Source organism: Rhineura floridana, chromosome 7 (assembly GCF_030035675.1).
Source record: "Rhineura floridana isolate rRhiFlo1 chromosome 7, rRhiFlo1.hap2, whole genome shotgun sequence".
NCBI classification, from domain to species: domain Eukaryota; kingdom Metazoa; phylum Chordata; class Lepidosauria; order Squamata; family Rhineuridae; genus Rhineura; species Rhineura floridana.
In genome coordinates this window covers 92,423,991-92,434,914 of record NC_084486.1, presented here as the reverse complement: position 1 = coordinate 92,434,914, position 10,924 = coordinate 92,423,991, and the positions used below count along the sequence as shown (strand labels likewise).

The 10,924-nt window shown below is 43.6% G+C and overlaps 1 protein-coding gene across 2 annotated transcripts in view; it reads right to left on the bottom strand.

The window, feature by feature from the left end:
* Positions 1-6,959: 6,959 nt before the first annotated feature.
* LOC133389233 (allantoinase, mitochondrial-like) overlaps positions 6,960-10,924 on the bottom strand; it is a 39,504-nt gene continuing 35,539 nt past the window's right edge. For both annotated transcript variants that reach the window (XM_061636512.1, XM_061636513.1), the window contains 3 exons: positions 10,736-10,908; positions 9,883-9,915; positions 6,960-8,696 (listed from right to left, as the gene is read on the bottom strand). In XM_061636512.1, coding sequence (XP_061492496.1) covers positions 8,535-8,696; positions 9,883-9,915; positions 10,736-10,908 — 368 coding nt within the window. In that variant the 3' untranslated portion in view covers positions 6,960-8,534. The remainder of the gene's footprint in view (positions 8,697-9,882; positions 9,916-10,735; positions 10,909-10,924) is intronic.

Here is a 10,924-nt window from a genome sequence, read left to right as displayed (position 1 = left end):
TGAACTCTAAAACTGCAGCACACAATTTCTACCTACCTTACTGTTTTCTCCCAGAGAGCTCTGTGCTTTCTAAAGCCTTTGGCCCTCCTTCCCTGAGAATTCTCCACCTGTTAGGAGGTGGAAAGTTAAATATCATGCAAACAAAATTCTGCTGGAGACATTTTTTTCCTTGTTCTTCGGACAAGAAAAATCAATTGCTGTCTAACTTTGGTAGAAGTTGCTTCCCTCGCAGATCAGAGAGAAACAGAACTGTTGGACCATTCTATTCTGTTGCAATCTGGAACCATCCTAAATCACTGAACCTAAATAAAATAAACTGAAGTTTTATTTTTAGTGATAGTTGTCTAACACTGATATGTTAAGCAGACCATATTAATAATTTGCCAGGAGCAGCATTTTCTAGATTAATAATGGGGTTAACAAATAACTGCACCTGCCTGCTTATTGTCAGAGCCTGAAGAAATCCCACCCACCCCAAAGAAATAGTAGGGTGGCCTGTGTGTTATTCCAAGTTCCTTTTTTGGGCTTTGCTATGCCCATTCTTATCTCCAGTCTTAAGGCCCACAAGGCGAACAAAAGGAAACAAAACAATCCTCCCATTCCAACCCACCACAGTGTTAACAGTCCATTAGGGAATATTAAAACGTTTTGGGAATCTGATCTATTGTTTATATGAGATTCAACAGAGCCTAGTAGCAGTCCAGGCATCAGGGAATACGGAAAAAATAATATTACAAACAAGCATACAGGCACGTGTCTTTTGAACCATCATGTCATGATGGCCAGATATATAATGATGCTGCTGGCAACATGTTGTTTCAAACCTTTTTTCAAACTTCCATCATGTAGCATAAAACATCTCCAGTTTCTCAGTACCCCTTAAACCTTATATCTCATGTGTGATTTTTTTTTCTGCAGTGGCAATGCTCAAAACAGCTGCAGCCCTAGGGGGACTGGAGACCTGCCCTGGGAGTTTGTATCTAAGCATCTGGGTGCTTGTTGCTCGATCCTCTGGGTTGCTGTCTCTTGAGACAGCTGAAGTCCATGGTAAGCACTACAAGGACTGGGACTCCCTACCTGACCCTTGCTCCAAAGAGAGGCTGCAGTTAATCTTGCAGCCTCTCACATCAGCTCCTGACTGGGTCAGGAGACATAAAAGTCCAGCTGCCCTTGGGTGGCGGGTCATCCCTTGGGGAGCCCCTCCTGAGGGCACTACCCTCTTCTTCTTCTTTTTAACCAATCTAGAGGAGATTGGTAGTGGGGAGATTGTATGGTGCATGTGTAGTTCCTGAGCAGGGTGAGAGCCTGTGCAATGAACTGAATGATAGGAGAAAGTTGCCAGATGCTTTCAGAGTGAGAGTCTGTAACTGGCAGAAGGCTGGCCCTCCCTGGGTGTGAGACAGGGAGGGGGAGTAGATGTGCCCTGTGTGAAAAATATTGAGTGGGTCTGACTGTTCCCAATTCTCCCAGAGGCCTACTGGGATAATTGGCTCAGGTAGGTTTTGTTGGTGGACTCTTGTTAGGGCCATATCGTGTGTTTAGTAGAAATCTTAGTAAGGAGGAACATGGGTGATGCCACCCCAATTTCAGTGATCATGGGTAGCAGGACGTATAGCCATGGGAAGGTGGTGAATTACCATAGTAGATGAGGGCAAGGCTATCTATGCCTTGTTCCTTGCTGCCACTCCTCTCATGGATGGGTTTCTCGTTGCTCATCTGCTGTGCCCATGGGCCTGTGTGTGTTGTTGTTTAATGCCAGATTGGTACACAATAAGACCACACTCATCCATGATTTTATCGTGGATGAAAGTGCTGATTTGGTGTGAATTCCCACACCAGGATGGGTGAGCTAGGAGGAGTTGATCTGACCCAGCTTTGCCCACCTGGATTCTTGGTGCAAAGCTGATGTGACCCAGCTTTGCCCACCTGGATACTCAGTGCAACACCAGCACAGGCTGCAGGGATGAGGGAGGGGAGTAGTTGCTGTGGTCTACAGAACTTCCATCTCTGTCACCAGGAAACCACTCTGTTTTGGAGCTGGCTGTGAGGGCTTGCACCTGGTGTTGGGCCAAGGAAACAGTAAACCAGGGTTGCTGCTGGTGTATCGTCCACCCTGCTGCCCAGCAGCTTCTCTGACTGAGCTGGTGGAGGTCATCTTGGCTGTGGTATTGGAGGACCCCAGAACGATAGTGTTGGGTGATTTCAATGTCCATGCTGAGGCTGCCTCTAGTGTTCCAGCTTGGAACTTCATGGCCTCCATGATGACCATGGGGCTGTCTCAAATTGTCACCGGCTCGATGCATAGGGCAGGGCACACCCTCGACTTAGTTTTTGCTCCAGATGAAGGAAGGGGGTGTTCTGGAGATGGGGGGAGTGGATGTCACCCCATTGTCATGGTCAGACCACTTCCTAGTGAAGTTTAGACTTATGGCTCCAACCCTTCCCTGCAGGGGTGATGGATAGATTAAGATGGTCCACCCCCAGAGACTAATGGAATCCACTGGATTCCTGAATGCCCTGGGGGAGTTCCCAGTAGATAGACCAGGTGACCCTGTTGAAGCCCTTGTCATGCTGTGGAACAGCAAGGCACGTCGGGTTCTTGACGTGGTTGCCCCCGAGCACCCTCTCTGGCATTCAGGAGCCCGGTTTGCACCTTGGTACACCAGTGAGCTAAGGGCAATGAAACAGGCTGGACGATAGCTAGAGTGCAAGTGGCAAAAGACATGCTGTGAGGCTGATCAGGCAAGAGTAACATATCATAACCGTACCTATTGTGTGGAGATGAGCGCAGCGAAGAAGGCCCACTTCTCTGCCTCATCCTCAAGTAGCTGCCCAGTGGAGCTTTTCCGTATTGTCAGGGGACTGTTGATATCAACTCCAGGAAACGGAGTTTTAGACCCTTCGGAGGCTCACTGTGAATTATCTGCAAGGCACTTTGAGGGTAAAGTTGTTTGCCTCCATAGCAGTCTTGATGCCCCATCCATATCTACTGTAGTCCTCAGTGAGGTGTCCAATGCAACGTCTGCTGCAACTTCTTGGGAACGGTTTCAGTTGATGTGGCCTAATGACGTAGACAAGGTACTTGTGATCATGCAGCCAGCAACTTGTCCCCTTGACCTTTGCCCTTCTTGGCTTATTAAAGCTTGCTGAGCAGGTTTGACCAAGTGGGTCCAGGGTGTGGACAACACATCATTGTGGGAGGGAGTGGTTCTGGCCCCCCTGAAAGAGGTGGTGATCCGACCACTCCTGAAAAAGCCCACCCTGGACCCATTGGTTTGCAACAATTACCGATCGGTTGCAAATACCCCCTTTTCAGGGAAGGTGATTGAGATGGTTGTGGAGTAGCAACTGCAAGTACTCTTGGATGAAACAAATTATCTTGACCCATTCCAGTCTGGGTTCAGGGCTAGTAATGGGGCTGAATTGGCCTTGGTTGCCCCGATGGGTGACCTTTATCGGGAGAAGGACAGGAGGAGTGTGACCCTGTTACTCTTACTTTATCTCTCAGTGACTTTTGATACCATTGACCATGGTATCCTTCTGGGCCGACTTGGTGAGATGGGTATTGGAGGCACTGTTTTACAGTGATTCCAATCCCCAAGGTCGTTTTCAGAGAATAGCATTGGCTGATTGTCTTCCGGCCGCCTGGCAGTTGTGCTATGGGGTGCCGCAGGGTACCATCTTATCTCCCATGCTGTTTAACATCTATATGAAGCCCTTGGGAGCGGTCATCAGGAGCTTTGGGGCAAGGTGCCAGCGGTACGCTGATGATACCCAGCTCTATTTCTCTGTAATATCTGAATTGGGAGAGGCAGTGCAAGCCCTGGATCATTGCCTGGACTCAGTGGTGGGCTGGATGAGGGCCAATAAACTGGGTCTGAATCCTACCAAGATGGAGGCGCTGTGGTTTGGTGGTTCCCGAGTTTAGATAATTGGTTAGTTGCCTGCTTTGTATGGGGTTGTACTCCCTCTGAAAGAGCAGGTCCATAGTCTGGGGGTGCTCCTGGATCCATCTTTGTTGCTAGAGGCCCAGGTGACTTCAGTGGCTAGGAGTGCCTTTTACTGGCTTTTGTTGGTAAGACAGCTGCGGCTGTTTCTGGACTGGGATAGCCTGACCACTGTTGTCCACGCACTGGTAACCTCCAGTGGGGGGCTATGTGGGGCTGCCTTTATGTGGGGCTGCCCTTGAGGTTGGTCCGGAAGCTGCAGCTGGTGCAAAATGTGATGGCGAGACTGCTCACTGGGGCACTGCTCACATGTCACCCTACTGCTGAAAGAATTGCACTGGCTGCCCACTTGCTACTGGGCCAATTTCAAGTTCTAGTTTTGGTGTACAAAGCCCTATACAGCTTCGGAGCAGGATACATGAAAGACCGTCTTATCCCTTATATACCCTGTCAATCACTGCACTCTGCAGGTGAGGGCCTCCTGCAGATACCATCTTATCAGGAGGTCCGTTCTGCACAGCATAGAAAACGGACCTTTAGTGTGGTGGCACCTACCCTGTGGAATTCCCTCCCCTTAAATATTAGACAGGTCCCATCTCTGTTATCTTTTCAGCTCCTATTGAAGGCCTTCTACTTCAAACAATCCTTTTAAGTTGAAACCTTATCCCAGTCTGTGTCTGTGTTGGAATCACTTTTTAATATATTTTTAAACCTTTTTTTTAAAAAAAAAACAAATGTTTTTAACCTTTTAAAAAAAAGATGTTTTGAAAGCTTTTAAAAAAATGTTTTTAAAGATGTTTTGTTTTAATGTATTTTAAAGTCTGTTTTATGATGTTTTAAAGTGCTTTTAGTGCTTTTGTTTGCCACCCTGGGCTCCTGCTGGTAGGGCGGGTGGAATAGAAATCAAATAATAAATAAATAAATAAATAAATAAATAATGTTCTTAAACCACAAATCAAAATTCAGATCCCACAATGCCTTCCACTTTGGGGTAATAGACAGCCTCACTGCCACTAATAAAAATATCCGTATCCCATCAAATATAAATGTAGATATAGACAGTAAAGGCAATTATGCCTGAATTCTATTGGTTCCTGAAGTATATTAACGATCTTCCAGTGTACCTCCTTCCAAAAACTAGACACATGGTTTTAGCCCAATGTTTTTAAAAATCTGTTTTTAAATTTTCATTAAAATACCTTTTCACCTACATTAAAAGTTTTCATGCAATAGTTCTTAAACAAAAAGGCATTTTAGCACAAATTTCAAAACTGATTTTAAAAGATACCATGATATTGCTAAAATGGCATGCTTAGCTGCATTGTTATTCCCTGGCCACAAGCTATACAGTATTGTATCTGCTAGTGTGGATTGAATGTAATAGGGTGGATATATACAGTGCCATGCGTCCCAAAGTGTGGAAAATCAGTGACACTCCTGCATCTAGCTATCAGGAGAAGAGCAATGTGTCGGCAACACTAAAAACCCACCATCTGGAAACACCCTAGGCTTGCCTACACTCAGCAATATCCTGGACTGTGGGGAATCTGTTACTTCTAGTAGTGAGGGGACTGTGTTTGTACTATCCCCTAAATTCTTTTAAATTTTTTAAAAAAAATTAAATTGTGTTTTAAATTGCTTTTAAAAGATGTGTTTTTAAATTTGTATATTTGTTTTAATGTTTTTAGTTGCTGTAAACTGCCCAGAGAGCTTCGGCTATGGGGCAGTATATAAGTACAATAAATAAGTAAGTAAGTAAATAAATAAATAAATAATGACCTAGTTAGTATAGCATACCTGTAAAAAGACTGAGCTATGAATTGTGAAAAGTCCCTGCTTCAAATGTTACCTTAGAAAGAAGCAAAACGGGAGCACGTAATGAAAATACAGGGGAAAATATTCGAAGAGAGCGGACCTTAACATCTTCTGAGAAATAGCTTATTGAAATGGCCTCAGGGCATTTTCAGGCAGCTGAAAAAGCTGCTTCTTTTCTCACCAGGACATCCCTGCACCAGCTACAGGCAGCTCTTTTAGCTTGGATGGGCCCTGCATCCCATTCATTGCCTGGCACCTTCTCTGTGGTCTTTTCAGGTGAAGACTTTTTATTCACCAGTTTTTTTAAAACAGTGTCAAAAACTAACCTTGGACTGTTGTGGCCTAGTGTAGTTTAGCTGAGGCTATATACTGTATTTTTAATACTAACCTTTTTGGAAGATTCTTTGGAAATATTTATTAATGGACAACTGGGTGGCTATATTAATTAAATTTAATTAATTAATAATAAAATAAAATCTACTACTGCTACTACTAAATACTAGGTAGGTAACGGACTATCAGTAGGTAGTTGCCCTCTATAAACATGTCTTTATCTTGCTTTCATCAAGGTCTCAGGTTTCTTTGTAAGTTCCCAAAGGGTTCACTTAATCCACAAAGAGTTGCAATGTACAGTGCTAGAACTTCTCTCTCTACTGCCAGACCACAACTATTTTTGCGCTTTTAAAAAATGTATGTAATTGGGATATGTGCATTTGTGTCAGGATGACACCATATTGCATATTGATGGCTGAGCAAACAGCCCCCCACCCCAGGCCAGCCTTCAGTCCAGTCATAGAATATTGTGACCACTCATTAGAAGACAGGGGGAAAGGGCAGAACTAGACAAACTCAGGTAATAATTTGAACTTCTGAGAGCCAAACTAGACATAAATTCCATGAATGTAATTAATGTGACCCTTTTTGTTATGCAAATAGTAGCTTTGGTAAAGCCTGAACAACCTTAGCACCATGAAGGGAGGGAAAATGTAAGTCTTTCTCCCCTTGCCACAGACCCAATAAAATCCCCTTCTCTGAAGATGCTGTTTCATACAAGGGAAGCTCCTATTTCCGGACTGAGGTGAGGAATTTTAGTATATCTATTGGCTGTGATCAATATTGGACTGGAACCATGAGACTTCCAGACTACCTGTTTCTTGAGCATTCATCCTGATTTGTTTTCACAAAGACTGCAGGGAGTTTAGACAACATTAGCTCTTTATTGAGCAATCATTGTGATTTGTTTGGGAGGAGGTTAGACAACCTTGTGCCAAGCAATTGTTCTTCTAATGCATTTCCTCATCACTTTCCTTATTACAAAACATCCAATTTTGGAGGGAAGCAGGTTTGTTGTACAAGAGCACCAAATCATTTTTAATTGTGCAACCTGAATTCACTAGTATGTGATGGAATCCCACCTGAAAATAGCAATAGTCTGGAAGTGCACTTAAGTACTTTATGTACAGCTTCTCTGACTTAAATTACCATGATCATTTCCCTTCCACCCTTTCTCATAATTTTCCTTTGTGGCTTTTGCATTTTCAGGAAGCTCATTATGTGTCAGACAACCATACCATTGGTTCTGAATATCTGTCCTTTTACTGAGCACAGCTTCTAATTCTGCCTCTGATATTAAGCTTTCTATCTTTGTTTTGTTTAGCATTTTGGTGTACCATGAACCCTCGCCAGCTAATAAAAGCTAACACCCAAATGCCCTGGCAGAATGCATGTTATAGCACAGCACTGGCAAAGGTAAGCACTACCCTTTAGCTTTCACATAATGATTACTCTGTTTCCATGGATTTTCAAATGAAGTCTAACAGAAGAAAATAAACTATTCAGGGATGCTTGGCTGGCAGTAGCATGCCTAAAACTTCATGGTTGTTGCATCAGAAGAACTCTGAAATCAGAGCGCTGTGTGTTGTTTTGCATGCAGTGCAGTTTGCAGTGTCTGAGAGAGAACTTATAATTTTGTATCCTTTAATCTGGTTATTTGAGCTCCAACTTCCATCGATTCCATTCCCAGCCAGAATGTCCAATAGTCAGGAATGACAGAGGCATAGTAGCCCAACAACATCTGGAGGACCACAGGTTTCCCATCCTTGCTCTGTTGGTCAGAGCAACTGCAAGAATCTGAAGATGCACAATTCAAACACATTTACCTGACATCCCAGTTTGATCATTTTCTGATTAGGAAATCCATGTTATACCTTGGATTAAAGTGTTCTGTCAAAAGCCTATGCATTTTTCTAGTTTCTAAGGTCATAACCATAATGAAGAACATGTATTGACAAGTTATCACACCTTGGCTTATTACTCTTTGATTCACTGTGAGCACTGTTACACTAAATTAGAACATCAGATCCACAATTTGTAAAATAAACGTTTTGAGATGAAGCATCAAGAGCTGAAAGATGATCCAGACCTTTGCCCTGACTCTCCCACCCCACCCCTGATCTTTATTAATCTCATTTATACTACTGGAAAGCAAGAAGGAAAGGGATGACAAAGCAGCTCCAATAATCTTTTTCTGTTCCATTGTCACATATCCTTGACATATCAGCTGGAGCTGTGTGTTGACGGCTCCTTTTTATTGATTCAGAAGTTGTGGAAAAGGTCAGAAACTGTTGCAACTGCTCTCACTGAGATTATAGGCAGTTTATTTGTGTTACTCATCTTCCTCTCCTCTACCATTCTTCCAGCTTCTCTTCTTCTGCACAGATTTGTCTATGGCACTTTGGTTTGGCAAGTGCCTTTGTTGTCCTCTCGTCCCCATTAGTAGTAAGGTGAGGAGATTCTTGTGGGTATCTTTCTTTCAGTCACAAGCAGGTCTCCTTGTGGCTTCAGTGCAAATTTCCCATTCAGATAAACCAGCCTGCCACGTACAAGAGTCGCAAAGACCTCACCACAAAGCTGGAAACCCAAGTATGGGGTCAACTAAGGTTAGGGGGGGAAAGAGAGAGGGGAAGTAAAGATAATAGGAATGCAAAATGCAAGGTCCTGAGCCAAATGTGTTTTTGTTTAAGGTAAAACAGATGGAGCAGTATAGAAAGCTCCAAGGCTGTGAGCACACCAATCGCCTACGGTAAACCGTTTCCATTGGCCACACCTGGAGGGGGAATGGGTGTGGCCGATCAGTTGCAAAATCTCTTTGAAGCTGTTTTTTTTTTAAAAAAAACAACACTCAAGTTGTTCCCACCAGTTTTTACATTAAAAAACGGTGGGGTTTGACTAGCATGTGCCCCCATTTTCAGAAAAGAGAGGTGGAGATGCAGTGGAGCCAGCAGAACAGGAAGCATGTCTCTACCCTAGGAGAGCAACTTGCTTCAACAAAGGATAGAGGTGAGGTGATGCCTTATGAACCCCTCCATCCAGTCTACCTTTCTCAAGCTCTGCCCCCATGCCCAAAGAGGACCAGCCTCTCTGACTTGGAGCACTTCTCTTCCTTTCTGTGACCTCCTGCTTGCTTCATTCCCTGCACTGTTGGGCAGGCAATGAAGCTTGGGGAATGGCATCTGTGAGAGTCCTGGCTCAGGTTCTGCAGATTCCACTAGCCTCAGGTTCGCTTTTAGGAACCTGGTAGTACAGCACCCTTGGCCTCTGCCATCTCATCCTCCTCTGCTTCCAATATCAAGACTAGGGCCATGACACCAACCCATCATTTGAGATGCCAGATGTGGAAATTATTCACACGCCTTATGCCTGGACATATATAATGGTGAGTGGGTACTTGGGCCAGTGACTTCTGACCCAGTGACCTGGAAAAGATAAAGACTGAATAGCCCATAAATGACAAGGCTGAATGGAGAAAAGGCAAAGAAGGTTTACAACTGTTTGTTGTGTGCTTATCCCTCCTTGCAGTATTTTGGTTTGTTTGCAAAATGATAGATGGGGTGAGATTACTGAACAGTCTGTCCATTATAGTCTCCACCACCATCAGAACTGACACTTGGGATGTACCTTTTGCTTAACAGTAAACCCTGCTCTAGCTAGAGGTCAAAAATGTAATTAATTATACAGTACACTGCAGCAAGGAGCCTGATGGGATGGGGATGGGGTTGGGGTTGTGCAGGAAGCAATTGGAACACCCACAGAATGGAGAAAACATGAGCCTTTCCCATACCTTATGCTTGTGATGAATTATGTCTTTATTCACCTGAGAGGGAGAGAGGGAGAGAGGGAGAAAAGTCTATGTAATATATTTCAGTTTTGGGAATGTTGCTTACTTAGGATGATTTTCCGAACCTAATTTTCCTGTCTTGGTGTTGTATCAAAGAGAATGGGTCCCAGGCTATGGTCTGAAGGCACATGAGGCCAGTATCCTGCTGAAGCTAAGCAGGGTCAGGTCTGGTCAGTGCCTGGATGGGAGACTGCCTGGGAACCATATGTAAGCTGCCTTGGGTTTCTATCATGAAAATAAAGGCGGGTATAAATGTAATAAATAATAATAATAATATCAGAACTGACACTCTCCTGTATCTGCTTGAGCAGATCATGGATTATAAAAACTCAAAGAAAGTTATAACTAGACTTTTCAGTGTAGAAAGGTTAGTTTCACAGGATGAAAATTAAGTACATCAAGACTACTGTGCTAAGGGAATTTAAACAGGACTCAGAGGTGTTTGGTTAAAATTCTTCTGTGACTTTTATACTGGAAATGTTCAAAAGCAAATTGTTTAAACTGATTTTAAGCTTATATTGTTTTATCTCAGCTGGGACCTTATGGATTTCTTATCCACCCTGAAATAAACAACAACAACTCTTTGTACCCCGGTCCATAAATCTGGCACATTTAATTCTCTATGTGGTGTTATGTAGCTTGCTTGTTTAATATAACGGTTTTTGTTCCTTAGAACACCTTATTTTGTTAAATTGTTTAAACATATACATATGTATCCTGCTTTTGGTTCTATACCAGGCCCCCAAGACGACTCGCCAAAAAAATCCAACAACCCTACATTCTCTTCCATCATTACCTCAAACTCCTTTTCTGGATTCCAGATCATGAGGTCTGCATCCATCCCTGGGCTGAGTGAGCCTTTGCGGTCTTCCAGTCTGCTCAGAATGGCAGGATTTTTGCACATCAGTTGCACTAGGTCATGGAAGGAAAACCCTCTGGATTTTGAAGCGGTCCAGAAGAGAGGGAGACCTGTGTGATTTCCAGG